The sequence below is a fragment of the Rattus norvegicus genome, chromosome 9 (assembly GCF_036323735.1).
Source record: "Rattus norvegicus strain BN/NHsdMcwi chromosome 9, GRCr8, whole genome shotgun sequence".
NCBI lineage: Eukaryota > Metazoa > Chordata > Mammalia > Rodentia > Muridae > Rattus > Rattus norvegicus.
In genome coordinates, this window is record NC_086027.1 from 66,453,172 (window position 1) to 66,481,108 (window position 27,937).

The 27,937-nt window shown below is 39.7% G+C and overlaps 2 protein-coding genes across 9 annotated transcripts; one reads left to right on the forward strand and one right to left on the reverse strand.

The window, feature by feature from the left end:
- Positions 1 to 2,192: 2,192 nt before the first annotated feature.
- On the reverse strand, positions 2,193 to 20,275 carry Tyw5 (tRNA-yW synthesizing protein 5). 8 transcript variants are annotated; one of them, NR_033170.1, is made up of 8 exons: positions 19,924 to 20,275; positions 15,063 to 15,198; positions 10,979 to 11,048; positions 8,228 to 8,272; positions 7,550 to 7,687; positions 5,539 to 5,626; positions 4,773 to 4,889; positions 2,193 to 2,705 (listed from the first exon to the last, which is right to left on the reverse strand). NR_033170.1 is itself a non-coding variant. In NM_001170473.1 (8 exons), exons 1-8 carry the CDS (start codon positions 19,999 to 20,001, stop codon positions 2,449 to 2,451), a joined length of 948 nt encoding a protein of 315 aa, NP_001163944.1. In that variant the 5' UTR covers positions 20,002 to 20,275; the 3' UTR covers positions 2,193 to 2,448. The 8 variants fall into 8 exon arrangements, 7 of the variants coding, with proteins under 7 accessions (NP_001163944.1, XP_038939226.1, XP_063123012.1 ...); NM_001170473.1 differs by having other exon boundaries at positions 15,044 to 15,198; XM_039083298.2 differs by having other exon boundaries at positions 4,817 to 4,889; positions 15,044 to 15,198; positions 19,924 to 20,063.
- Positions 19,988 to 27,918, forward strand: Maip1 (matrix AAA peptidase interacting protein 1). Its single transcript, NM_001004251.1, has 5 exons — positions 19,988 to 20,768; positions 23,536 to 23,607; positions 23,980 to 24,106; positions 25,458 to 25,605; positions 27,668 to 27,918. The coding sequence occupies exons 1-5, from the start codon at positions 20,319 to 20,321 to the stop codon at positions 27,744 to 27,746; spliced, it is 876 nt and encodes a 291-aa protein (NP_001004251.1). The 5' UTR covers positions 19,988 to 20,318; the 3' UTR covers positions 27,747 to 27,918.
- The last annotated feature ends 19 nt before the right edge of the window (positions 27,919 to 27,937 follow it).

A 27,937-nucleotide genomic window follows, 5' to 3' on the forward strand; every position in this document is an offset into this window, starting at 1 on the left:
AAAACCAGAGTGCCAGCCTATGAGTTCCTCCTGACCCATTTGTTTCCCAACACTGGAGGAAGGAGTCACATTGACACAGTCCCAAATTCTGTCATAACCTGCCCTTCACCTTGCTGAACCGCCTCTCCTACCCCATAACTCCATAGATTTAACTTTTTATAGGCATGAGATATGCCTTGTTCTTGGGTTCTTTGCAAATGTTCATATAGCTGCTACAAAAGAATAAAAATTTAGCTTTGTTGCATTTCATAGATTGCAAAATTATGAATAATGTATTCATGTGCTAAGACAATAGTGTCATGGAAAGCTAATGTTTTGAACACAATGTACAAAGCTACAGGTCTGTCTCCCCTGTGACTTCTCAGCCTCATCTCAGGCAGTTGCTGTCACTGGGTTGGTTGTGTACCTGGTAGAGTGCATTCTATGTGAGCAGTACATAGAATATGCATTGTACAAATGGCAGCAGTTTTTATGTAATGTAGTTGAACAAATTCGATGCCAACTCAGAACTTTCTGACTCCTTGTTTCACATTTTGTATCAAATTTTGCCTTCTTCTTCCCATTGACTAATACTTTAATTTGCATCCATGTCCGTATATGTTAAGCATCACATTGTTTTGCTGGGAGAAAATTATTTGTTAAGCCCTGAATCAGCTGAAAAAATGGGGTATAATGACTAATATGGTCACTGCCACTGTAATCTCGGTTTCTGTAGCAGAACCAAATTCTGTTCTTGCTTAACCAGAACCATCTGTGCAACCCAGTATGGTTAGATCATTCCTAAAATACATTCAATAAAAAATTTCAAGTCCAGTGACTTACATTAATGTATATTCATTTGGCCTTAAACTAAGATTTAAAGAAATGTGACCAGGAGGATTGTCTTAAAACTTGTCAAAGAATTCGCTGCAGTGCTACAGTCCACTACAAGCCTAGTTAACAAGTTTGAGAAGAAATACAGAGTAACTAACTAGCACCACCCATATGTGTTTGTTCTTAAGTGGCTTTTGTAGTGTTGTATCAATTATATTTTCAAGATTTGGTTCAGATTGTCACTTTTCTACATGATCCTGGCTTTTGGTATGGTGTCTGAACCATTAGCCATGCTAGGTAAGTGCTCTGTCACTGTTCCCAGCCCTCTATGTGACTCTGGTGGATTTACTCAAAGCTAACTAAATACTGCATGAACTAAGGACTTCCAACTCTTTCCTGAGAGAAAAATCATTAAATAAGTGCTGTATTCAGGCTGAGAAGTAAAGATTTAAAATAATCTGGTAATTTAATCTATGTTTATCTCAATCATTTGTTTCATCTTCCATTTGCCTAGGATAAGTCAACTTTTTAATATACTTTTCCTTTCTTGTCTATTACCATTTCCTTTGAATGCCTGAAATTAGTTCAACTCTAAACAGGGCATGATTTACTACTACCTTCAAGAGTAAATACTGCCTCTGTAATTAAAATGTATTAAATTGACGGCCTTAGATTACCTTTGATGGACACATGTTCATAAGGTCAGTTCTTCAATGGCACTGAGTGAATGAGGTAAGGGACACACGCACATGCACACACTGCTTACTCTCTTCAAACATTACATTAGCGGGATTTCTCATCTTTAAAAGAAATATCGGAAAAACTAGAAATACCATAGAAGTATTTGAAGGGAATACTTCAAAAAAGGCTAGCATCAAATGAGATTTCCATTGGGTAAGTCCCAGAACTCATGATCTATCACAGTATCTAATTTACTTATTCTTGGTCCTGATAATTCAAAGCACCCTGTTTTGTTAAATATCTAAACTTAACCATTCTGCCCTCTCAATACACTTCCTGCACCTCAAGGAAGAGCAACCCACTCCTATGTGTAATTTTATAGCCTGTGATAACAACAGACTGACTCATTGATGGGCAGGGGAAGACATTCAAAGCATTAAGGCTAAGGGAATTCTGGAAAGCTGCTTCATGTAAGACAGTGCCCGTGGATCCCAGCCAGTCTCCTCCACCGCATACAAATGAAGACACACAAGGCCCCAGCTGCTACTGGCAATCATCCCATGACCACGAGGGCAGCTAGATCTAGGATGATGCCAATCCTGTGGTGGAAAGACAGTAGGGTGGGGGTGGGGTGAACAAGGTTTTGGTGGTATCACTAAATCACTGGAAAAAACAAGAAGGCCACTCCATCAGAGGACTTTTATGTAGTGTGACTCAATAGATTAGTTTTATTAACTCTGAATTTTATTTATTTATATCTTAGAGCTAAAGAATAGTCCTGCTAAGCATTTTCAATATACCACGTAGAAATCAGATGTACATTCCTTTTATACTATAAATCTCAGCCTTCTCTTTCCTATTTTAAAAAGTATCTTTAAATTTTATATTTTGTTATAGTTTTCAAATACTTGAGCTGCTTTTTATTTTTAAATTTTGCTACATTTAGTTTATTTTTCACTCAGAGTTCTTGCTGTAGGCTTTGTCTTGAATACGTAAGACCATTTGGCGCGCATAGAAGTCCCTGTATTCCTCTGGTAACTCAGCCAGTGTTTTCAAAGCTCTGTCCAAGATCTGCATGGCTCTGGATGCTGCCACAGGATCTTTGTTGCCATAGGTGTCTGTTGTGTCATAGCATTCCGATGGAAGGTGCTTCAGGAAGACATTCACCCCCACTCCAAACTCTTCAGAAACTACATTATGGAACCATAAAGCTGCAGAAAGTTTAAAAAAAAAAAGTTAAAAATAAAACCTACAGTTTAAAAAAAAACAAATGTCAGTGAAATATCACAAGTTGCATAAAGCCAGTCTGTAGCAAGCTCCCGTCGCTTGCATACTCCCTGCTTTCTAGTCACTCACTTATCATCTGCCAGCTCGCTCAGTGTCAGGAGCACAGGCCTTGTTCCCAAAACGCCTGAGGAATTGTCATTTTCCCATCTAACTCAAAGACATAAGAAAGTTGTATTTGCTTTGAGATTCACAGATTCAGGGCAGTCTTTTGTGTTCCATGTTTGCATTTCGTGATTTATACAACCACATCAGAACATGGAACATTTTGTACACAGGACATTTTAATTATTTAAAAACTATGCCTGGTCCTTTGTGACTCGATATAGTACTTGGTCTCAACAGTTGCTGTTCCAGTGGCAATCTGCTTCCTCACTTGGGCAGCATGCACCGCTGCTTTGGTTTTTACATTTTTTAAGGTACTTAGACCCATTTCAGGTCCTGTACCATGATTATGAAAAACTACAGCAGCTCCTTTGCTAGTAGTGGTGATAAAGAAACTGGATCACATTATTGAGCTGGTTTTTCATTTTCACTAGAAAGTTTACTGTTTTCAACTAACATTTTCAAAATGGACGTGCTAGAAGAATATTAAAGAACACCTCAATGTAACAGATGGAATGCTAACCATGCCAAGAAATGGTTAGTTTGGTGAAAGGAGGGTTTAAATCGTAGAGACATACATTCTAAGAGTGCTCATGGAGAAACAATACTTTTACTAATAAAAGTAGTCTTACAACAGTTTTGGTTTTAATTATAAGGTCTTTCAGAATCTTCTTTCACATGTTAATAGAACAAGCTAACATTCTGATAATTAAATCTAAAGATGGGAATCTCGGTTTTATATTAAAATTCATGCAAATATTTAACCTACAAAAACTAAATACAGAGTAAGAGAAAACTACATAGCTCTAGTCATGTTCTAAAGAAAGGAAAACCAGAACTTTACTGTACAGAACGGCAATAGACTTAGATAACGGCGTTGTTGCTGTAAAGAGTACAGTAGTAGGTCAATGCACCACGGTCGTGAGTCAGCTGTATGGAGTGCTGCTCTTTGGAGAATATAAAACTTAGCAAGAACATGGCTCCTTATGCTCAAGGAATTCACAATCTAACCGAGTATGTCACCTGATTTTTACTGTTTATGGATGTTTCAAAAGTTAATTCTACCACTGAAGAAAGGTATCAACAGTTTAGGACAACAAATGTATTGATTACAGCAAATAGAATTACATAAGTAAAATTGGGCAATAAATCCCATTACTTTTGGTCTTTATAATCTTCAGTTATTCACTTAAGTATTAATTATAAATATTAACCATATCATCATAGTTACTAACAACATGGAAATTTTATGAGCATCTAATGTGTATTTATTGAACACAGAAACTATACAGAAAAAAATTTCAGATGTTGATATATCTTTTATAAATGGTCTATATACTTTGGAAATAAAATAATTTTTAAAAAACAACCAGATAATCTTTTCTCAGGGGCTGGAGAGATGGCTCAGAGGTTAAGAGTACTGACTGCTCTTCCAGAGGTCCTGAGTTCAAATCCCAGCAACCACATGGTGGCTCACAACCACCTGAAATGGGATCTGATGCCCTCTTCTGGTGTGTCTGATGACAGCTATGGTGTACTCATACATAAAATAAATAAAAAAACAAAACAAAACAAAAAAAACCCAATCTTTTCTCAGATATGATATTCATGTTTTTAGTAAAGTAACTCACAATTATCTAGCAAGTTATGGATTGCTTTACAAGAGGAATCTATTATGAGAAAGCATGCAGTTGTGTGAATGACAGACGGAATGGCCTACTTCACCCCTACACTAATGGTACAGCCTATTGCTAAGGACGTATAAACTTGCAGAAGTTTACTGCTCTGAAGACTATAGGCAGCTGTGATGCAATGTACCTGCAATCTAGACACACACACACACACACACACACACACACACACACATTAGTGTGGTTTAGAAACCTTACCAGGAATGAACAGGACATCACCAGCTTCAAGGGAACATTCATACCTCCTTGCCTTAGGAAAGAGTGGGTATTTATCCAGGTCTGGGCTGTCGATATTCAGCACTTCTGATTTAGAACCTGAAAGTCACCAAGAGAGATCACATAGGTTGAACCAAGTCCACATTTTAGAAAGCAATCGCAAATATAAACTTGAAACTTAGTTCTTTTCAATTACTGTATTCACACTGTAAGAATTAATTATTCTTCTGGAACCTAAGATAATTTTCAATGACCATTCTTTAAATATGACAACTGACATGCATTATCTATGCAATGCTATAAGATAATCTGAAAAGTGTGTGCATGTGCGTGTGTGTGTGTGTGTGTGTGTGTGTGTGTGTGTGGCTTTGTTGTTGTTGAGATAGCTTCTTGAACATCCCAAGCTGACCTTAAACTGTATGCAGCTGATCAAGGACTGGCCTTGAACTTCTGATCCTGCTTTGTTTTGTTTTGTTTTGACACATGGTTTCTCTGTGTAGCCAGGGAGGTCCTGAAACTCACTCTGTAGCCCGGGCTACTCAGATCCGCTAGCCTCAGCCTCCTCGGTGCTGGGATTTCGGGAGTGCGCCACTACACCTGGCCTTGAAAACTCCTTCACACTGCCTATCAATCACTGCACACACCAACGGAAATACAGTACATTCCAGAAGACGTATCCTACAACATGGTCTTGCTATATTATTTAAAAATAACTGAATAAACTCTAGAAACATAAACTAAATCATACCTGATAAATATAAATATTGTGCATCCCGAGGACTGAACAGTGTAATTCGCTTCTTTCCTGTCACTTGTATTAAAAAGTTATCCATTACCTAAAGATCAATAAGGAGCTGTGTAAGCAGTATCCAAAAATCAATTCAATGACATTCTAAATAGTTAACTTCAAACCCTATTTTTTCTTTATTTTGGGGGGGGGGGGGATTTTCACAGGATCTCACTATATTGCCCACACTGACCTTCTGATACTCAGTCCTCAGCTTGTGAGCCCCTGGGATCACAGACCTGAGTCACTACACGGTACTTAAACTCTATTCCTTCATGAGATCTGACTTACACAAACCTCTTACAGTCATAATTCAAACCAAACAACAAAACATTTTTATTCCACATGAACTAGGGCGGCAATGGGGGGAGGGCGGCAATGGGGGGAAGATGGGGAGGGGAACACCCATAAGGAAGGGGAGGGGGGAGGGAGATGTTTGCCCGGAAACTGGGAAAGGGAATAACACTCGAAATGTATATAAGAAATACTCAAGTTAATAAAAAAAAAAACAAAAACAAAACAAGTGTCTTTATTGAAGACATCTCTTCCCATGTTAAGAAACATGTGAAGGACCAGCAAATCAGGAAAACCAGAAGTGGAAATACAGTGTAAGTATACCTGAGGCTGCTTTTGGTTGATGTTTATCTTACTAAGTTGTTGAGGAAGGTCTTGGGTCTAAAGGAAAGCACTAACACCACTACTGTTAAACACGGCATATGCATCACCTACAGCATGGTCATGGAAACTGTGGTTATAAGACTATTTGCAAAGGACTACACAATCAGGCAAATTTCCATAGTAGGCTTTTCAAGGAATAACTGTTAACTTTCCCTCTCTTGGTGTAAATTGTGCAAATGTTAAAAGGCAGAGGTACATGACTCAGTTGAAGAATTAAGGCATTCACTGAAGGAAGGAATGAGTGAGTGATCATTCGTGGATCGTAAGTACTGACACCAGCAAACCATCACTCTGTAATCATAACCTCTGTTACTCTGAATTCTTTTTAAGAAAAGCACTATATTTACTGTAATTCATTGTCAAAGGAGATCCTCCGACCTTATAAAGTATAATCTATCTATATGGCTAAAAATATATGAAGCACATCATCTTGTCACCAATCATTCCAATACAACTTTGAAAATATGCTAAGATTCATGTCTCTCATCTAATGATAGCTATGCTGCAATCCCCTGGAAGTTTTAGAATGTACTAGAAGATTCATATGCATGGCATCACAGTTTGGCATGTTGTCACACTCCTAGATTCCTGCCAGTTGGGAGGCAGAGAAAAAAGGGTCTAAAGTCAAGTCGCCAGGGGTTCAAAGCAAAGAGTACCATTTCAAAATACCAAAGGCTCGGAAAAGGACTGCTTACTGCATTAGCATCTTGTTTCTCCGGCTGCCAACACCAAACTGCACATACCACCGTCTAAAACTTGCTTATTACATTTACATGTATATTTCAGCAAATAAAACCATAAGAACACAGAATCAAAGACTGCACATCCTGCTCATATACAAATCAGCCAACATCTGATATTCTCAAAAGATATATCCTAAGACCTCCAGATACCTCAAACTCTTATCCTTGCAAATCCCTCCCCATAAGCTCTACCTTCTCCTAAATATATGCCTGGGGCAGCCAGTCACCTGTTTCATTAAGACACTTTGTATCACATTGCTTTGCTTTTCTACATCCCCCTACTAGCCCCAGTGACCCCTTTCACAGGCCAAAACCGTAACTCCATTTTATCTACGATTTATTATGTTTGCAATGACGTAAGAACCACACCACTGAGAGCATGTAAGAAACTAGGCTTTGCCCTCAGCCGACTCCACATTACTACTGCCCCTCTTCTTCTCAGCCAATGACACTGTACAGACCTACAAACTAGCCAATAAAGCTCAAACTATGAACATTAGACCCATAAGAGCGACAGACTTCTGAGCCTTCACATTCCTTATGTAACGTACATCATAGTGAGTCCAGAGCTGCAATCCAGGTGAGCTAATTCGAAAAACACTGGAAAAGAACTGTTCCTCTCTGAAGAACATTGGAAAGGTAATATCTTCTCCTAATGACGGAAACTGCTGCCTGATGTCTGCAATATCCTGAATTGACAGACAGACATACAAAAGTACTTGATTAGTATCTGCAAAGAATTTCATAATAAACACAACACAGGCATAAGATCAATGTAAGCCACCTGCACGTCGAGTAATAAGGACAAAGAGGCAGTCTTCATTCCGTGCTTTAAAGCCCGATGATGGCAAAAGCCCAGCAGGAACACCCAACCTTCCCAGTGGAGGAGTTCTTCTACTTTCAGCAAGACTCATCTATTTTTTTCTTAATAATTGGCCTCTGAATACACATAAAGGCTCACCTAATAAATGTTCAGCACTTTCATTTATGTCATTAACTGAACTACCTAATCTGTCAATGCTTAGCAGTAGGGAGTCTTTCTGTGTGAAAATGAGGTGACTCCAAGATTCTACAGTTCTGAGTAACTAAATATCAGTGTTTAAAGATTTCTCATTCAGGGGCACAGATTATCAAAAGAAACAGATGACAATGAAACGGGTTACATGTAAATGATAATGTGATATGCTCACCGACATTTTAAGTGACTGCTTCAAATCCACAACTCTTACCTTCCTCGGGTCTTCTCCAAGTGACCGTAAGTAGTATCTCTCATCCTTAAACACAGCAAAGAAAATACTATCAGCATTCGTTAAAAAAAATAAAAAGAAATAAGGGAGTAAATCTTAACATATGATTTAATTAAATTATACTAAAAGTTCAATTACCTTACCCTTTCTGTTGATGCTCCCTGGTGGCCACATAAAGAAATGTCTTTATATGTTGCTCAAAATTAGATCCACAAAACAACAAATAAAAAAATCCTTACGGCAACATAAGCACTCCTGAAGCTCCTGGTTAACAGATACTTCAACTTACATGGTTTTAACATTTGATAATAATGAGTGCACCAATAAACTTGATACAATATAAATGAGGTAAATAAAAACCTTATCCTTTAGCACATTAAAAACCAGGAGACTGCATTGTGCCAGACTGTGTCTATCCCCAGTAACCTGCATTCTCACACCAAGACCTTCTGAACAGTCAGCTCATGCATGACTCAGAAATGCACCATTATATAAAAGCAAAATTATGTAAGTAGTTTCAAAAGTTATCATTTATACTTCTGACTACCTGAGTAGCTAAATAAGAGAACCAATTATAAAACAGTCACTGTAGGGCTAGAGCCTATGTTCCCAGCATCTGCGGCACCCTGGATTCTCAGCACCACGAACAACAAAACCACCCCTGCTGTCTGTGTACATTTCTTAGAAGAACAGAGGACTGAGATCAAGCAGTTCAAGTACAGGCACAATCCAATGGAAGAATTCTGCATTCCAGAAGCCAATGCAAACTGTACTGCATAAACCTCAAGGTATATCTCATTGAACTTTATAAATCTACAATCATAAGTTAACAATTTAGCTGTTTTAATATTTTTAGTGCCACAATGAAATAATTCTTTAAATAAGCTTCAAAGTATGTTGTTCGAAATTTGAATTGTCATTTAGCAGACATATTGCTCAGTTCATCAAGAAAGAGCTCTTGCTTATTTGAAAAGAATGCATTTAGCTTGGGGCTGCCAGCCGTCAATGTCTTCATGTTCACCTCAGCATCTGACCCAAGGTTACATCGTTCACATAGCATAGACCCAAGCAATAATCAAAGAAGATGGTAAGAGGTCTAAAAGCTGCCACCTACGCGGACTCTTCGGGTGGATAGTCTTTGTTCAGGGTGTCACAGGGAATTGGTAAACTGCCAGCTGTATACAGTTGTGTTTGATGGTTCTCCACCACACACCAGAGCACACACCCCACCCAAGTCCTCTCTAGCTTCCTCTTCCTTCGTCCCACAGGCATTACTCCCTGATGTTCTAAGACCATTCCAGTGTCACTTTACTTATGACTTAAGTGAGAATCCATGTTATTCTATTTATGTACACTCCTTAATTTTTAAACTTAACCTTTTAGTTTGTCTCTGATTCTTTTAAGACACATTTCATGGCTATTTAAATCTATGCCATTCATTAACTTTTGAAGGGCAAATGAATCCTTAAAAGTCAGTACTGAGGAACTAATCAAGGCTGGTTTTAAGAGACACTCTAATCATGGTCAGGCTGGAAGTCCACCCTCTGTGTTTCTTCTCAAGATGGCTGTCTACCTTGTTTGCTGAGACAGCTCACCAATTTGGCTATTCTGGTGGGTCAGTGAGCTCCAGGATCCTCCTGTCTCTCCAGAGGATTAGTCCCCGGCACTGAAATCACTCTAAGTACGTACTAGGATGCCCAGGTATGGGGATCACACTTACATCCTCGTGCTTACCAACTAAGGGATCGCTCCAACTCTCACGTAAGTTAAAACTGCGCTTATGTGCATGCTTTAATTAAGGCCCCAATTAAGATATTTAAATGCATAATTACTCAGAACTACACTATAATGTAAAATCCTGCTTTAATCTTAAACAAATGTTACACAGATAAAAGAAACGGCTGGTAACAATAAGCTGTGGAAATTTTAATGTAAGATATGGAATGGAAGTTTTCTATTAACATTTTAATTTTTTCAGAGAAAGTAGGATTAATGATGGGTAGTTTCTGTGTCAGGCACACTGCTAAGTATAGATTATTTTATTTGCTTAGTCCTTACAAAAACCTTATGAAATAAGTAGTTTTTAATCTTCATGTAAAGATAAGTATATTTAAGAAAAAAATAATTTGGCCAAGGTTTGAGAGTTAATAAATAGCAGAGCTACAGCTTGAAGAATAGCCAGCCAAAGTTGAAGAATGGCTATCACACTGGGAGGCAGAGGCAGGCAGATCTGAGTTCGAGGCCAGCCTGCTCTCCAGAGTGAGTTCTAGGATAGTCAGGGGAACCCTGTCTCAAACAACAAACAAACAAACAAACAAACAAACAAACAAACAAACAAAAAACCCCAAAGAATGGCTATTAGGGATTAGAGCTCTGGGACATCATTTTGTAGAAAACAACCTACTGGTCCTTTACAAAGAAGTCCATTGAGGGACAGCTCAATGGATAAGGTGCTTGCTGTGTAAACACGAGGCTGTGTTCAATACCCAGCACCAATGTAAAAACAGCTCTATGTGGCAGTGTGTACTTATAATTTCGGTACTGAGGACAAAGGCAGGCGATACCCTGGAGCGTACTGATTTTAGCTAGACTTCCAAGTTCCAAAAGGCCTTTCCTCATAAAAAATAAGGTAGAGAGTGATTGATACCAACCTCTGACCCCCACACTCATGCACACACTTATAAAACCCATTTTCTATATGGCTTTGATGATTTCTAAAATTAAAAAAGATACCTGTGAAATGAAGAACTCTTTATGTGTTTCTTCGGCCGCTCTCTGGACCAGCTTGTTAAAAGGTAAAGTTCTGAAATACACATAACAGAACCCTTAGATGTCAAAGTAGATACCCACTAGTAATTCATTCACTTTGTACAAAGGCTTGGTAGAGTTGAGTGTCTCATGCTTTGAAAAATGCAGTTTTTAGTATAATCCACGTGGACGGAATTCTGAATAGTCAAAACTCATTTAGCAGTATATAAATTTGGCCTGTTACCTGAATTTTTAGACTTAAAGATTTTAAATATATGGCACAAATGGACCTTTAAGGTCTTGTATCCTCTGTTCAAGTTACTGAGCGCGATGCTTCCACAGTGTCAGGTTACTCTGGAATCACACGCACTAGAGCTGGAGAGAGGGGTCAGTGTTTAAGAGCACTTGCTGCTCTTGAGAATGACGTGCACTTAGTCCCCAACTCCCACACGCACGGCTCACAACCGTCCGTAACTCCCATTTCAGAGGACCTGGTGCCCTTTTCTGGACTCCTTGGGCACCAGACACACAGGCAGTGCACTTACTGCAGGGCACATACATGCAAGCAACCCATCCCCGCAACATCCCATACACACAAGCAACCCATCCCTGCAACATCCAAGTTTAAAATTAAAATCCAGACTCTGGAGCTCTGCCTGGCCCTTGTCTGGAAGTGTCGTGGGCAAAAAAAGTCTTGAAAATGGGACAAGCTACTAGTCTCACCCACGAGATACTAGGGAAGACATTCCCACTGCTCACTCCTGCCTCTGGGCTCCACCCCAGCACAGAAGGCAGGGATGCTGCTCCCACCCTCCTGCTCTACCTGCCATCATAGCTTCTAGAGAAAATGGCTAGACAGTTAAGGAATGATGTTTGTTTCCAGTATACCATACTCTTCAAGTTAAGAGTTATCTTTGCTTCAGTTGTCCTAGCACTTTCCAGAACTAAAAAGTCTTCCTAGATGTAGTTTAGCAGTAGAGGGCTTCTTAGCTATCACCAGATTCTGGCTTCTAACCCTATTACCAATTAATTAATTAATTAATTAATTTTTTAAAAATTTCAAAACCATGTCCCAGTCATGAAGATAGTACTATATCAATAGCAAGACAAAGAAGTCCTCAAAAGTTTGTCCTCCAATACCCCACTGAAACTCTGTTGGTCTCATTACCAAGTATGTGTATAGGGATATGAGGTGGAAGAGCTGTTGTAGTGGCTTGCATATGCTTGGCCCAGGGAGTGGCACTATTAGGATGTGTGGCCTTGTTGGAGGAACGTCACTGTGGGGGTGGGCTTAGAGACCCTCCTCCTAGCTACATGGGAGCCAGTTTTCTCGTTTGCCTTCCGACCAAGATGTAGAACTCTCAGCTCCTCCAGCGCCATGCCTGCCTGGATGCTACCATGCTTCCTGCCTTGATGATAATGAGCTGAATGTGTAAGGCAGCCCCAATTACATGTTGTCCTTATAAGAGTTACCTTGGTCATGGTGTCTATTCACACTAATGAAACCCATTACTATAAACAGCTATAAACTATATCATCTATGAGATGATGACTTGGGCTAACTTACTTTTCCTAGTATTGTTTTCCTAGAAACATTCTAGAAAAAGATGAAGGTTTGATGTCAGCTATGACACCAGATAATGCTGTTTACAAGAATGTGGTTTTCCTGTATACAGTGTATCAAAATGCCACTTAAAGAAATTTATAAGCTATTGTGATCTATTCCAAGCCACTGGTTTTAGGGAACACGTATCTAAGCTGGGGCATGTTTCAGCGCTACCTCCATTAGTCTTGTTCTATTAGGACGAAGTTATGTCTGCTTGGCTAAAAATAACTTGGATCTACAGAATTCACTGATAACATTCTGCTAATGAGAGGCTTCCAGCCTCTCATTCTTCTGAAAAGCTAAGAGACTTTTCTGTCATACTGTGGAGTACGGTCTTGCAAGTGTGAATATCAATCTAAATTGAAGCTATTACTGGGAGTGGTGTAGAGTGAGCACTCCAGAAAGGGCTCTGATATTTCCTGTCTCCTACTACAAAGCAATCTTACTTGGCATTCTCTTATTCAATGCTTCCTACGGAAAGCCTCACTATACACACACTTACCATCCTTGCCAAAGCCTCCTTTAAGATCTGGGGAGGTTAATGTGGCCCATAGCTACCTGTGTAATTACTACCTGTAGTAAGCACCCCCTTACTAGGGAGAAGAAAGGAATGCTTGTAACAGCTTTTCCACAAAAGCTAGGCTGACAAATGACCCTGCATCCAGAGAAGCAGAACCTTAGTTTGTCCACAACCTTGTCCCTACAACTGTTGGGAAGTTCCCCAGTCTTAGGCTCTGTGTACCCCATAATGCTCTAAGCAAGAGGATCTTCTATTAGTGTCTTTTCTTAGGACCAGCAAGATGCAGAACAGTGAGATTATCAAAAGAGGGTTTCCATGGTTTCTGTGACAGGCAAATTTGAATACACCCTGGGTTTTATCATTTTAAACTATATGGTCTTAGACAAATCATTTAATTTTAATTAAAAAAAAGTGTTACATATATTTATTTGTGTGTAAGGAGGAGGATGTGGACAGGTACGTTCACACCATGACGCACTCGTACATGCGTGTGTGCCCGCGTGCCTGTGTCTGTGTGTGTGTGTGTGTGTGTGTGTCTGTGTGTGTGTGTGTCTGTATGTGTGTGAGACAGGACAACTTGGCTTGGAGGAGGTGGTTCTTACTACCATGTGTCCATAACATAACAAACTTAGGTCATCAAAGCTGTAACATGCACTTTATCCCCTGAGCCCCAAGTTACTTTTTTTAAACCTTCATTTTTCTCATCTATAAAATCATCACAGGCAATGTCTGTATTTACCACCTTATATTTTAAATGGAAAAAACCCAACACATCTACTTTTTTCCTTGCACAAAAATAACTGTCCATGTTTCTAGTAGCTCTAGTGAAAGGCTTTGAAGAAGCTGGAATAGAAACTATTACATTATGTATGTGTTCAGAAAGCAAGTTTTAAAAAGTTTAAGACATAAGAAAACATCAAACCCATTCAGGACAAAGTTCCAGTACCCACTGTTCCAGCATTAGACTAGGAAAATAAGTAATATTAACCACAGGCTGAGGAACACTCATTGCTCCAGTACTTTTTTCCACCTTTTTGATTAAATTAAAAGTACCAAGCTCTTACCCTTGGAAAAACTTATGGCAGTTAAATTCAATCTGTGGCCTGTGAAGTATCCCAGAGCTACACTGGTGACTAGTACTGAGAAACAGAAGTGCTGTGGCAACTGCCGCACAGGCTTGGAAAGTACTGATGAGAGGCGATGGCCCCAGGGCAAACTAGTTAGCTCATCTCTAAACTGAAACCCTCTGAAATAACAGGCTCTTCTCAATAGATTTAATTTACTGGGAACTGCACATGCTCAGAATGTGAACACTGTTTTTTAACCTAACATTTTTAATGAATTGCATGGGAATAAATAGCACATGAAATTTACAAGTTCAGCAACCGATGTACCCGTCATAGATGACAGGGTATCAAACAAGCATGAAAGATGTTATCAGCATGTGAGGTCATTTCATCAGGAGAAGACTCAGCATGGGTTTTAAATGCTACTAAACCATAAAAGTGTACACCAAATCTACGCTGCCCTCTGCTTTCTGAGAGGTAGAAAGCAGTGACAGGCTTTGAGAACACGTCCTGTGCTCGGTAATGGCAGCAGAAACGGGTCAGTAAAGATGGGGCAACACAGCACTCAACTTTACAGGCGACCTGACCTCAAGAATGGAGGTTCTCTGTCCCATGACTCCACAGAACACAAGGGTGCACCCTATATTTAAAAAATAAACCTGTGGAAAATGTCTCTGTACAATTATGTAAACTCAGAATTCTTGTCTTTTAAGCCACTCATTAAAAAGAAATAAGTTATTCCACGATTACATAAACTAGAGATGAAATGCAGCACGGTCTTTATATGATGATGTAAAAGTGTTTTTAAAGATTTGAAAAGTGAGTTGTATCCGCAGAGTAACCACAGAAGAAAATACCTATAGACAAAGTTCTTACTAATGAAGTCCATCTGCGCGACTGCAGCGACGTGAATCTTCACCTCTTTCGTCCCTCCGACTTGACTCAGGTAATCCACTGTCCATTTGCTTGTGCAAGATCCTAAGTCGAGTCCTTCCAACACAAGAGGCTTTCTCTGTAATGAACGTGAAAATCACAGCAACTGTGAAAACCAGCACTCCACAAGTGCTGCCTTGGCATCAAGGGTCTGGCTTTCGTCTCAGCCTAAGATGTCCAACGTATAGCATCTATAGTTTGTGCTATTACCAAGCTATGTAGATAACCTACATAGACACCTAGAACAAACTGACGAACAGGAAAACAAAACAGCCTCATCAACAGATAAATTCAAACACTAAAGTACTTTCACATTATTTATGGCAAAAAAAATAATTAAAATTTACCGTATTTTTGTAATTTTTAATTGTAATATCATTTTAACTTTCTAAGAAATGCAAGAACCTAAGTATTTCCCAAGACCTCTCTACTTGACTCCCCAACTTTCCAATAGCACTCCATTTGCGTTATCACTACTCACAAACTCAGTGTATAAAGATAGACATGTTATTAAACCTAATTTTTCTGGACCTTTTCAAAGTCAAATTGTTAACATCATGTCCTCTCAGCTCCAAGACTTAAGTATATCTTCTGAAAACAAAGCTATTCTCTTACAGAGCAACAATCAAAGTTGTATTTCACACTGACATATTATTATGTAACATACCAGGTGCATCTGAATTTCACTAATTATCCCAATAATTTCTGTAGAGTTCTTTCCCTTGACCCAGAATCCAGGCTGAGATGCACATCAGATCAGTGAGCACAGCTCTTTCCATGTGGAATGGCACGTCAGCCTTCTTTGTCTTCTATGACCTTAATATATTTGAGCACACAGGCCAATTATTTTGTTGAATGCCCTTGGATTTGCGTTTATCTAGTTTCTTCATGATTAGATTTTGGGTTATGCAATTTGAGTAAGGAATGTTCTACAGAAGGAATGGGTGTAGAACTCGCAGGACACATTGGCTGGCACATGATACTCTGCCCCAACATCTACTCAAATCTCTCAGCCTCCAGCTTTACTGATATCATTTTAATGCTCAAATTATTGCAGATTTGAGCAGAAGGCTGGTTTTTTTTTGTATGTGTGACTTTTCAAACTAAATACTTCCTTACTTTATAGCAAAATAAGATGATCCAGTTATCTTTCTTATTTCCCTGCCCAGCCTTGCAAACCATCATTTAAGAAAACTCTGGTTTCTTTTCCCTGGGAATGTTCCTTCTGACATTTTAATGTATGACTATAATGTATTTTTATTATATTCATCTACCCTCCAGGAGCTATTTTAGTGCTATGTCATAACTTCTGCCTTCTCAATACTAAAACCAAAAGACATGTACTGGCATATTCAAATTCTAGATATGCAATTACATACTTATCTCTAACCATATATGTACTGTATGTACATATACATCAATGGAATGCATTATGAATAATACATATGCCAAGGTTAAATCTAGCCTTTATTGTATCTTTTCAAATTTTTTGTTCAACAGTAAAAAAAACTTATTTCTCACCATCAATATTTAATCATCTGCAAAATTCTAGAATTTCCAGAAAACACTAGACCACCAAGCTAGAAACACAAGTCTTATAACTAGAATTGTTTTCAGTCCTTTTCACCATTAGACTGAAGACACACAATTAGAGTATTATTTTAAAAGAAACGTAGGTTACTTTTCCACTCCACAACTCCAGACAGGCTTGCTTGTTGTTTATTTTTTTACTTTCAGGTTGTTTTTAAATCATTTCTCACTTCTGTTGAATTCTGTTTGAGACAGTCTCACTATGTAGCCCTGCCTAGCCTAGAACTCATTATGTAGACCAAGATGGCCACAAGAATCACAGAAATCCAACTGCCTCTTCCTAAGTCCCTCTTTGCTTTTCCTGTATTACTCTAGACTGTAAAATATTCCCTCAGGGCCAGCCATCTTACCACATTCTCATACTTACTCACCCTTTAGGGACAGTCAGTTAACTTCCTAAGTACAATTCCTGTACTTTTTTTATTCGAAGTACCCCAAACACAAGTTTGCTTTTTTCTTCTTAAAAAACAAAAACCCCTATGTTTTCTTTTTACAAGTTTAAAACATATACTTTGAGATTTATTGCTATCAGTTCCCACATGTTATTCTTTTTTATAGCTTATATATCAAGGAATGAGCAATAATTTATCTAATTACAATAATAGATTCCTGTAGATATTGTCATATATTTAAAGAAATATCTGCAAAGTAAATCTTAAATATGAAATTTCTATAAACCCAGTGGGAGACACACACACACACACACACACACACACACACACACGGAAGTAGGAGAGATTCATTGACAAGGGCTGCCATGGGAGAGGGCGGGGATGAGAGTGAGTGATGGGAGTGAAAAATGAGTAAAATTCATTACTTTCATGTATGAAACTGTCCATGAATTAAAAATCACTCAGTTATAAAGTAAACATGTAGTTTGTAAGTTGTACCAAGAGTCAAATCACTTAGTATAAACCAGTTGGCTGCTATTTCAATACACCCTCACCAAGAGCGAATCAAAGCTTCCTGACCTCAGGCAACATAAATGATTAAAAACTACTATCTCAGTACAGGAGTGAATGATATGACGAATGATGAAAAACTACTGTGTTTTTCTATTCATTTGTTTTGTTTTATTTCCAACAGACTCACTGCAACTGAGGTAAGACAGAAAGACAGGGAAAATTAAGGCCATCGGAAGGAAAGGTCCTCACCCTGAAGTCTGACATCCCTCTCCAGTTGAGAGGTAAAAATTCATTCAGCACAACTAGTCAGGATGTAACTGCACATGCCTTTAATCCCAGAACTCAGGAGGCAGAGGAAGGTGGGTCTCTGTGAGTTTGAGACCAGCCTGATCTACACAGATCTAAGTAACAGGACAAGTAGGGCTACACAGAGAAACCCTGTCAATAATAATAATAATAATAATAATAATAATAATAATAATGAGGAGGAGGAGGAAGAGGAGGAGGAAGAGGAGGAGGAAGAAGAAGAGGAGGAAGAAGAGGAAGAAGAGGAGGAGGAGGAGGAAGAGGAGGAGGTAGAGGAGGAAGAGGAGGAGGAGGAGGAGGAAGAGGAGGAGGAAGAAGAAGAGGAGGAGGAGGAGGAGGAAGAGGAGGAGGAAGAAGAAGAGGAGGAGGAGGAAGAGGAGGAGGAAGAAGAAGAGGAGGAGGAGGAAGAGGAAGAGGAGGTGGCGGAGGAGGAGGCAGAGGAGGAGGAGGAGGAGGCAGAGGAGGAGGAGGAGGAGGAGGAAGAGGAGGAGGAGGAGGAGGAGGAGGAGGAGGAGGAGGAGGAAGAAGAAGAAGAAGAAGAAGAAGAAGAAGAAGAAGAAGAAGAAGAAGAAGAAGAAGAAGAAGAAGAAGAAGAAGAAATAATAATGTCTAAGGCCAAAGCATATGTGAGGAGGAGGAGGAGGAGGAGGAAGAGGAGGAGGAGGAGGAGGAGGAGGAGGAGGAGGAGGAGGAGGAGGAGGAAGAAGAAGAAGAAGAAGAAGAAGAAGAAGAAGAAGAAGAAGAAGAAGAAGAAGAAGAAGAAGAAGAAGAAGAAGAAGAAGAAGAAGAAATAATAATAATAATCATGTCTAAGGCCAAAGCATATGTGACGGGGTACGACTTATCCCCTTTCCTTTAGACCAGTTATTTTCTAGGATTCTGATGAGCAAGATTAAAGCTCCCCTAGCAGTAAAAGACTTGTCTTTTTATATTTGGGGGTTTTTTGTTTTTGTTCGTTGTTTTTTTGAGACAAGATTTCTCCGTGTAGCCCTGGTTGTCCTGGGACTTGTTCTATAGACCAGGTTGGCCTGGAACTCTGATCTGCCTGCCTCTGCCTCCTGAATAGTGGGATTAAAAGCACGTGCCACCAACACCCTGTAAAAAGACAGATCTTAACCTCCTTGTGCAACATTAGTGAACCATGGCTTTACTGGATCAAACTACAGTATTAGCCCAAAATTTCTATTAAAGCATGAACTTAAAAGTTCTTAATAAAGTTAAACTCCGCTTTATACTGACTCGATAAGAAATTCTTCTAGTGTCGTCAGACATCCTATCTTCTCAAAGGAACACCTCGACTCCTCCGGCAGCATAGTGTAGCTGTTTCTACAGATCCCACCCTACTACCGCTAACATGCTGAGAGGTTTGTTATTCTGAAGCTTGGACTTTCTTGAAAAGTCCTGGGAGCAAACTTTTTTTCTTTTTTAAAATCTAACTACTTTCTGATACTTTTTTTCTTTAAAAAAAAAAAAAAAAAACTAAAGGGCTTGTGAAGCCTTAATTATGATCCAGGTTTAAATCACAGAATGGCCTGTACCAGAGAAAAACGTACGGGAAGATTCTCATTGGTTTCCTTGTTGTAATCCTTTAGACTGAAATACTGAGCTTCAAAAATCTGGTATCTCGAAATAGTTAGGGGCAGTTAGGACCAAGAGAAGGGCGAGGGATCCTGAACTCAACTTAAGGAAACTTCATAGAAAAGAAGCCCGCGAAAAGCCGCATGAGTCTCAATAAGACTCCCGCCAAGTCCGACCTCTCAGTAAGCTTTGGTAAAATGCTTCATGCCGCCCAGCTTTCTCAAGTCATCCTGCTCCCCAAAAATATGGGACCGTTTTCTCCAGGGTTTTTAATTCCCGAGCCGGTCTACAGGTCCCTTCCGCTCTCTTCCCTGGCAGCAAGCCTCGGTCCTTTCCCCGCGAACGTCTCTGGGTTGCAAGAGGGCAGATGGGCGGCCAGAAGGTTTCGGGGTGTCTCCCCGTTTTCCTGCGGTGGGCCTCCTCACCTGCGGGTAAAGATGCTCCATGAACTGCTCCCGCGAGACGCCCCGAAGCCGGGGTACCGGAAGACGCTGTTCGGCCATGGTGGCTCAGGCTAGTTTTCCCAGGTCTCGGAATTTGGACGAGTTCGTCCACGCGTGATTTCTCCCCGTAAACACCACCTCGGAAGAAAAGGTCCGCGAAGGTGACTGACCCCAGAGGGCGGCTGGTTCGAAGCGAGCGGCGGGGAGCCCAAGGGCCTCGGCCTGGATTGAGTGCGAACACAGTGGAGATGGGAGGACTCACCAGAGGTGGCAGCAGCTAGGCGGCCTTGGCTCCACTTCTCCAACAACGGCGAACAGGTTTCCCTCCGGCCTGCTTTCGGTACTGCACAGGCATGCACAGGTGAAAGGTCACAAACATGGCGCTGGCCGCCCGTCTCCTACCTCTTCCCCTGCTTTCTTGGTCGCTGCCCGGCCGGGCCACCAGACTCAGGACTCTCCGTACCACCGAGGTGAAGCTGACGCTCAATGAATTTTGCTGTCTGTGCCGCCGTCGCCTGGGCTCAAGCGCGGCTCCGATCCCTCGCTGTACTTGGGCCTGGGCAAGCCCGACGATGCGTTCCTGGGGCCCCCGAAGGCCCCTTCTCGGCCGGGCAGAACATTCTCCAGCCCTCGCTTCTTTACCCGCTAGTCCCATTCGCAGTTACAGCACCGAGGAGCAGCCCCAGCAACGCCAGAGAACCAGAATGATCATTCTGGGATTTTCCAATCCCATCAACTGGGTCCGGACTCGAATTTATGCCTTCCTTATCTGGGCCTATTTCGACAAAGAGTTCAGTATCGCTGAGTTCTCTGAAGGGGCAAAGCAGGTTTGTTCGCCTCCCTAACTGACCTCTCTGCCTCGTGCACTCAAAGCTTACGTGCTCAAGTGTTTAGCCATGAAGTTTCTTCATTGCGATCCATGTTATCCAACGGTGGTAGTGACTTAGACATTGAATCTTTCAGTCACTTCTTTTTTTTTTTTTTTTCGGAGCTGGGGACCGAACCCAGGGCCTTGCGTTTGCTAGGCAAGCGCTCTACCACTGAGCTAAACCCCCAACCCCTCAGTCACTTCTTGAATTTAATAAGCTTCTACGTGTGTTCGCATGGTCAAGGAGGAGGGGTTCATTTAAGAAACTAGGGTGAAGGCCTAAGTTCAAAGCCTGTTTGTTCCTCCCACTTTAAAACTAGTTAATCCTTTTTCTGGGTATGATTCTTTTCAGAATTAGAAAATTAGAGAAGATAGTGCCTGACACACATAGTAGGCACTTCATAAGTATTTGTTAAATAAATTGAATGGATGAAATTATGGTGAGGAAAAGATAACATTGCCAAAGTAATATCATTTCAGGTACAAAGGCAGAACTTCTTACCAGCTGTTTGACAGGGCTGTATTGCCTTCCTCATCCTCCACCTATATATTCTGTCAAGGAAAAGAGTTTGCTGAGGCTGCTGGTCTGCTAAGTCTAGCACACTGGTGATTCCTAGCTCTGACTTTGCCCATCGTGACCTTTCTGAAGGGCAAGCGATGTTACCTGACAATGGGCACTTTGAATCCGGAGATCATTTACAGAGTTTAGGTGTACATGTGTTCCTTTTTAGGATAGAAGGCTATTTTCATTTTCCCTTCAGTTTTCCTAGTTTGTCAATCCCTAGCATTTCAGAACTGTTGATTAATACAAAGGTAGAAGCCATAGTTTATTTCCCAGTTCATACTGCCATAGACCATCAAGCGTAATAATTTAACAGTATTGACTATATGCTGGTATTTATAATTTTACTCCTGACTTATTCAGAACTTCCCCAGTTCCTAGCCATTTATACCCAGCTCATGTAGTTGTAAATGAGTTTTCAACTTCGTGTAATCAGGGTCAGTACTAACTCCTGTTTCCTTGCATCAATTCTTGGCTAATATATATGCTTGCACAAAAATAAAAGTGAGCAAGCTTGAGTGATACCGCCTACCTCAGTCTCATGATGAAAGGTTGGACACCGAGAAGTAAATTGGTGTGACCCTACTACTTACTCTGCCGTGTCCATGCGTGAGTCTACTTCCCCACCATAACTACACTAGTTCAGGAATGGAAATCATCATGTAACATCAAGTTGAAAGGGCCTCTTATCCAGTCCTTGTTAAGACATGATGAACCCAAGTTCTACAAAGGTTAAACTTGGTGTGCTAGTAACTACACTGTCCGAAGGTGGTCTTGGTGCTAGAAAGATGACTCAATGGCTACAGAACATCTTTCAGAGATCCTAAGTTCGATTTCTAGCACCCACAAGGTACCTCATAACTAACTCTAATTTGAGAGAATCTTACTAGGGTAACCTCATTATGATTCATTATGACATTTTAGGGCAATTTGCTCAGATACAATCTTGACCACACAAACTAGAGATGAGGTTTCTGTATAATGGTCATAGTTCCTATCATCCAGATTATCACTCATGCCGTATGTGAGAACTTACCGAACATACAAGATCCCTGACCCTGAGTGTCTCTGTAGTGTTCAGGGAGATCTTGAATCCGTTTGGATATGTGCGTGTTCTCAGAAGTCACCTGCATTGGATTGTAGTAGTTTGCTAGGGCTATAGTAGAGGGGGCTCAGACTGAACAGCTTAAACAAAAGCGTTCTGATAGCTACATATGAGATGCTTTGCTTTCTCCTGAGGCCACTACATTGTTTGTGTCTGGCATCTGTACACAGTGATACACTAACCACCTCATTTTTTAAAAATCACTTCTTTAAAGGTATTGTCTCCAAATGGTATCACATCCCAAGGTCTTAGAGTTTAGGGGCTTCAACATGAACATGGCAGAGAGGTGGTTCAACTAGTAATAATTTGCAGAGTTCTCTGTCTCACGTGCTCTCTTTTCTTCAGCCAGTATTCAGGTTTCAGCTACTTTAGGGAGCCCTCTGTGGTCCTCCAAGATTAGAGTAGATGGTTCTCTATATGTTTTTTATAGCTTATATTCTTGACCTTGTTGGCCAACTTGTCTTCTCTCAGCCAGCTTAAAGCTCCGGAAATACAAGCTTTTTTTCTCATTGCCAAATTGGAGAATTGTGGTTTCTCTTCCCTCTCCTTAAAATAAGACCTCAGATCTCAGGTCTGAGGTTCACTGTCTTAGATTATAAACTCTTTCTTTTTTCTCCCACTTCTAAACTTAATATATATCTTAGAAAGGTTCTGTCTATAATCCAGATCTCCAGACTTCAAGTACAATCTAGACTCTAGAACATCTTACTTTCTAATTGCTGTCTGTAAATGATTAAAAGGTACATCATAGTTGTCTATATCATCATTTTAAAATAAAATATAAGGTAATTTTTTATTGAGGTATCTAGTCATTTCCCAAGACCTAGAAGTGGATTCATAATTTGTAGTCAGCTCATTTGCAGCTGTATATGCAGCCAAGCCATCTGAGCAGTCAGTCAACTTAAAGGCAGTCATGTCCGACATTGTTGTAATAGTTGTAGCTATCACGTTTACTGTAAAGCAGTTCTTGCTATACTAGCCATTTAACTATGGATGCTGTATGCTATTTTATGTGATGTTTTGAAATAACTGTCATCTTTACCCTCCTGTTTTTTCAAGGCTTTTGCTTATGTATCCAAGTTGCTGTCACAGTGTAAATTTGATCTATTGGAAGAACTTGTAGCCAAAGAGGTAAAGTGTTCTTTTAATTTAAAAAGTCTATGATTCTTGCAATAGAATGATACATGCATGGTTTCACTTCTGCTTTCAAACAGTACATGTACCAGCAAAGAGTGTCTGTCCTTAATGGTACTTTGGGTCATAAAAGTTGGAATGACTCCTGCCACTTAATGCCACAGATAGGCAAATGTTGTGCTTTCCAGTTGTTTTTATGTGCACTGTTAGGAATTACCTAGTTGAATAACTAGATGCCTTTCAGTTTTGTTTCCGAGAATGAGTAGATGAAATATTTTAAACATAAGTCTTGAAAAATTCCATAATAAACATCACTTTTTAAAATACTTTAAAAACTGAGCAAGTAAACTGCTTCTTTTCCCAACTCAGGTGCTGCAGGTATTAAAAGAAAAGGTTGCTTCATTGTCTGATAACCATAAGAATGCACTTGCTGCAGACATAGATGATATTGTCTACACATCAACAGGCGACATCTCTATTTACTATGATGAGAAAGGTAACGGTGGCCAAGGCAACTTTACATGACCAATAATTATTCAAATAAACCAAAGCTGTGAGTACCACAGGACAGAGGACTTCAAATGTCTGTAGCCTTTCAAAGCCTGAATCACTTGGCTAGTTTGCAAAACCAACCTAGTATACATAATAAATAAAAATATGAATATAGAAAATTACCATATTTTATTTGCTGATTACAGACCTAACTGGAAAAGTTGATGCCTAGTAGTAGATTCTGGCTAGATCTCTACCTGGTTACTGGTTACTGTGCAGCAGGGAAATCCAGGGGCAGGTGTGGTTCTTAGACCTTTAATCCCAGCAGAAGCAGGAGGATCTCTGGGTTCAAGACTGACTAGGATTACATAGAGACCCTATCTCGAAAAAAGAAAAAGAAAAAAAATCCTTACATATGTTGATGAAAATGGGTTGTTCAGGATAGGCTCCTCCCATGTCTTAAATAAAAATATTAATGTTTCAGATTTCCTAAAGTGTAGGAAACATGACCTTTTTACATTTCTAGCTGCACATTACATGGAAGGAATGAAGTATAAAAGAAAGCCGAAACAGAAATGCAGATAAAGACATATAAGAATAAAGATTCTAAAACTCTGGGTGGAGTTAGGTAGTAATGGTAAAGTTGGAAGGAACTTTGGTGGTTATATGGTTCTTTTCCTTTTCCAGAGCATCAATTTTTCAATAGCACACCTGAAAGTTCATTGATTAATCATACCATCTATAGATTTTTGTATGCACATTACAAGGCGGGCACACAGGAGAAATAGCCTCTGCTTATATCCTTAAGGCAGTGACAGTAGAGGACTTGCAATAATTTCACATGCAAGTTAATTTGAAGTATTTGGGAAGGTGTCTTGGATGATAATTTCTTCTTCGTTAACATTTCAAATTCCACCTTAGCACCATGGTTATTAACTGAGTTACACAGACATTATGAGACTTAAGGCGCACCCGAGTAAGTGAAGGACAAAGGCCTACCTTTAATGTAGGGCAAAAATGTAGATGTGGCTTCTTTGTTCACCAGGTGTTTGCCTTAAGGTTGTTTTAATTTTAGAAAATGGTGTAAGCTCAGGATAATCATGAGGTACACGTAGTAAAGAATATGTTCAACACTATAGTAGATTGGTTACTGAGCTACGAAGCGGGTAGAAGCCCAACGAAGCCCTAAGAGAGTTTTCCGTAAGGAAGGCAGCGTGACTTCATATATTTTAAGTTACACTGGAGTGTGCAGAAAGACTGGTCTGCAGCAACTTACTGCCTATTTCTGATTTTGTTTTGGACGTGTGGCTGATAGATTATTCTGATTTTGCGAATGTGTGTGTTTTCTCTCTAAGGAAGGAAGTTCGTTAACATCCTGATGTGCTTTTGGTATCTGACTAGTGCCAACATCCCCAGTGAGTCTTTAAGTGGAGCCAATGTGTTCCAGGTGAAGCTGGGGGATCAGAGCGTGGAGACTAAACAGCTGCTCAGTGCGAGTTATGAGTAAGTGTGACTGCGTATCTCGTTTCCTTGTCAAAGAGGGGAAGCTAAAGAGAGCTTTAGGACTAACAGAATTGAAATTTGGCAAGTTATTTATGAAGAGAAAAGTCATAAAGACACACTGAATAAGAAACAGGATTGTTAAAATTTAAATGAGGTAGTACTTCTGCTGGGCGCAGCGATGACACGGACTTTTCACCCTCCCCCTCAGGAGGGAGAAACAGGTAGATCTCTGTGACTCCAAAGTTAGTCTGGTCTACACAGTGAGTTCCAGCCCAGCCAGGCTACACAGTGATACTGTGTTTCAGAAGGGGAAGAAAAAACCACCCACAGTCAGCCCTTCAAACAACTGTTGGTTTTGCCTGTGGCTCACTGCTTTGTGAGTTGTGGAAGTTTAGCTCGGTGGCTTCCTCTGCCTAACCTGGCATCAGGGACAAGAGATTCATTCCCACGGTGGCTTCATCTGTCATATGTGGCATCTCTTTCTCTAGAACTTTTGCAGCTTGGCTCGTAGCCTTAGTTTAACTTGTGACACCATTTGCCTGGTACTGGATGCCAAGAACTTGGAAACTGATAAGTGTGTAAAGAGAGCTAAAGCAATGTTATTTTGCTGTAGTTTGCTGTCAGAAAACTCACAGGATTTGTACAATTTAAAGGGCATCTAGATATACCTTACTCTCTATTTTGAAGAACAATAAATAGCACTAAGTAGCAATAAAGGTCACATTGCAGAGATGTGCACGAGGGATGAAGCATAAGGTGCCTACATCTTTGAAATTTCCAACCTGCCATCGTTGTCATAAGACATTTATCTATAACCTTCCATATTCTAAACACTCCAGTCAGATGCAGTATTGAAGGGACACTGCCTGCTCTTAAAGAGATTAAAAATGGGAGGGAATTTTGGAAAGGTGAACAGCAGTAAAACAAGTCAGTGGAGACAACTCTTTAAGAGAATAACTACTGTTATTTGCCAGCCATATACAAGTTTGCTTTAAAGTAACAAAACAAATGCTGAACATGTTCTAAGGGAAAAACTTCTTCTGTTTTACTGAGTTACAAAGTTCCTGAGTTCATTGTTTTCACTTGTCTAAAGGTTTCTTGTTTGTGTGCTTGGGTTTTTTGGTTAGTTTGTTTTGAGACAGGGTCTTCTTCTATTCCTGACTAGTTCAGACCTTACTATATAAACCAGACTGATCTACAACTAACAAAGATCCACCTGTCTCTGTCTCCCGAGTGCTGGGATTAAAGTAATATGCCACCATGCCTGGCCTGAGAAATGTTTTGTTGTTGTTTTGCTTTTATGTTTTGATTGTAATCCAAAATTTCTCTAGATACTAAATACTTACTCAATTTAAATATATTAGTTGCCTCTTTTAAAATATGTTTATAATTAAGCTCTATATCATTGGTACTAGGTTTGTCTCTTAATATTCCTGATATGACCAGAGTGGCTCAAACTACTGAGATTGGAGATTGGGAAGATGGGAAGATTCAAATTCAGCTCCCAAGCTGTAATCTAGCTTCAAGGAGAATAATGAGTGCACATGTACAAACACACACACACACACACACACACACACACACACACACACACTTAAAAATGAAATCTTTTTAAAAATCCTGTCCTCTAAAGAGTGATTTAATATATAAGAACTGAACCAAATCCCATTATTTTTCATTAAATTGGTAACTGATTTGTTAAACCGACTTTCCTGAATGCTTGTTTATATCTTTAAAGTGCTGTTTGTATTGCCAGAGTCCAGTTATTTCTGTTCATATTAGGCATGAACTTTAAGTAAGTATTTAATAATAAGATCCAAATTTCTTTCTGGGGCTATTGGGTGTTGAAATAGATCAGATCATTAAAAGTGCTAGAGGTAACAGTGTACTTGAACATTTGTTGTATTGTTCTGATTAAATTAAAAGAGCAAACATTTTAATTTTGACTTACCATTAATCATTGAATTAGCTTCTTGTTAATACTGCTTTTAATTCATACTTGCCAGTTGTAGTCTGAGAATATTTGAGTTGATGGAAATCACGGTATTTATGTTTTTCCTAGATTTCAGAGGGAATTTACACAAGGAGTAAAGCCTGACTGGACTATTGCACGGATTGAGCACTCAAAGTTACTAGAATAATCTTTCTTGGAAAAAAAATCAAGGCGTGAACTCTTAATAATTGCTGTGAAAAACTAAGGAAGACAAGTTTCTGGATGATTTGCTTTTAACTTAATTAAGTCTGTGGATTACTTTTGTATTATTTGGAAATACTCAGCATACTGACCTAATACAATAAAGCATTTTCCACAGATTGCTTGTTCTCTAAAGGA

Coding starts and splice junctions, on each gene's coding strand:
- Maip1 (NM_001004251.1), top strand. CDS start 20,319: ATGGCGCTGGCCGCCCGTCTCCTACCTCTTCCCCTGCTTTCTTGGTCG. Junction 23,608..23,979: donor AAGAACTTGTAGCCAAAGAG/GTAAAGTGTTCT, acceptor TTCCCAACTCAG/GTGCTGCAGGTATTAAAAGA. Junction 24,107..25,457: donor TATTTACTATGATGAGAAAG/GTAACGGTGGCC, acceptor TTTCTCTCTAAG/GAAGGAAGTTCGTTAACATC.
- Tyw5 (NM_001170473.1), bottom strand. CDS start 20,001: ATGGCCGAACAGCGTCTTCCGGTACCCCGGCTTCGGGGCGTCTCGCGG. Junction 11,049..15,043: donor AGTAAGAACTTTGTCTATAG/GTATTTTCTTCT, acceptor TGTGTATTTCAG/AACTTTACCTTTTAACAAGC. Junction 7,688..8,227: donor TTGGAGAAGACCCGAGGAAG/GTAAGAGTTGTG, acceptor CTGTCAATTCAG/GATATTGCAGACATCAGGCA.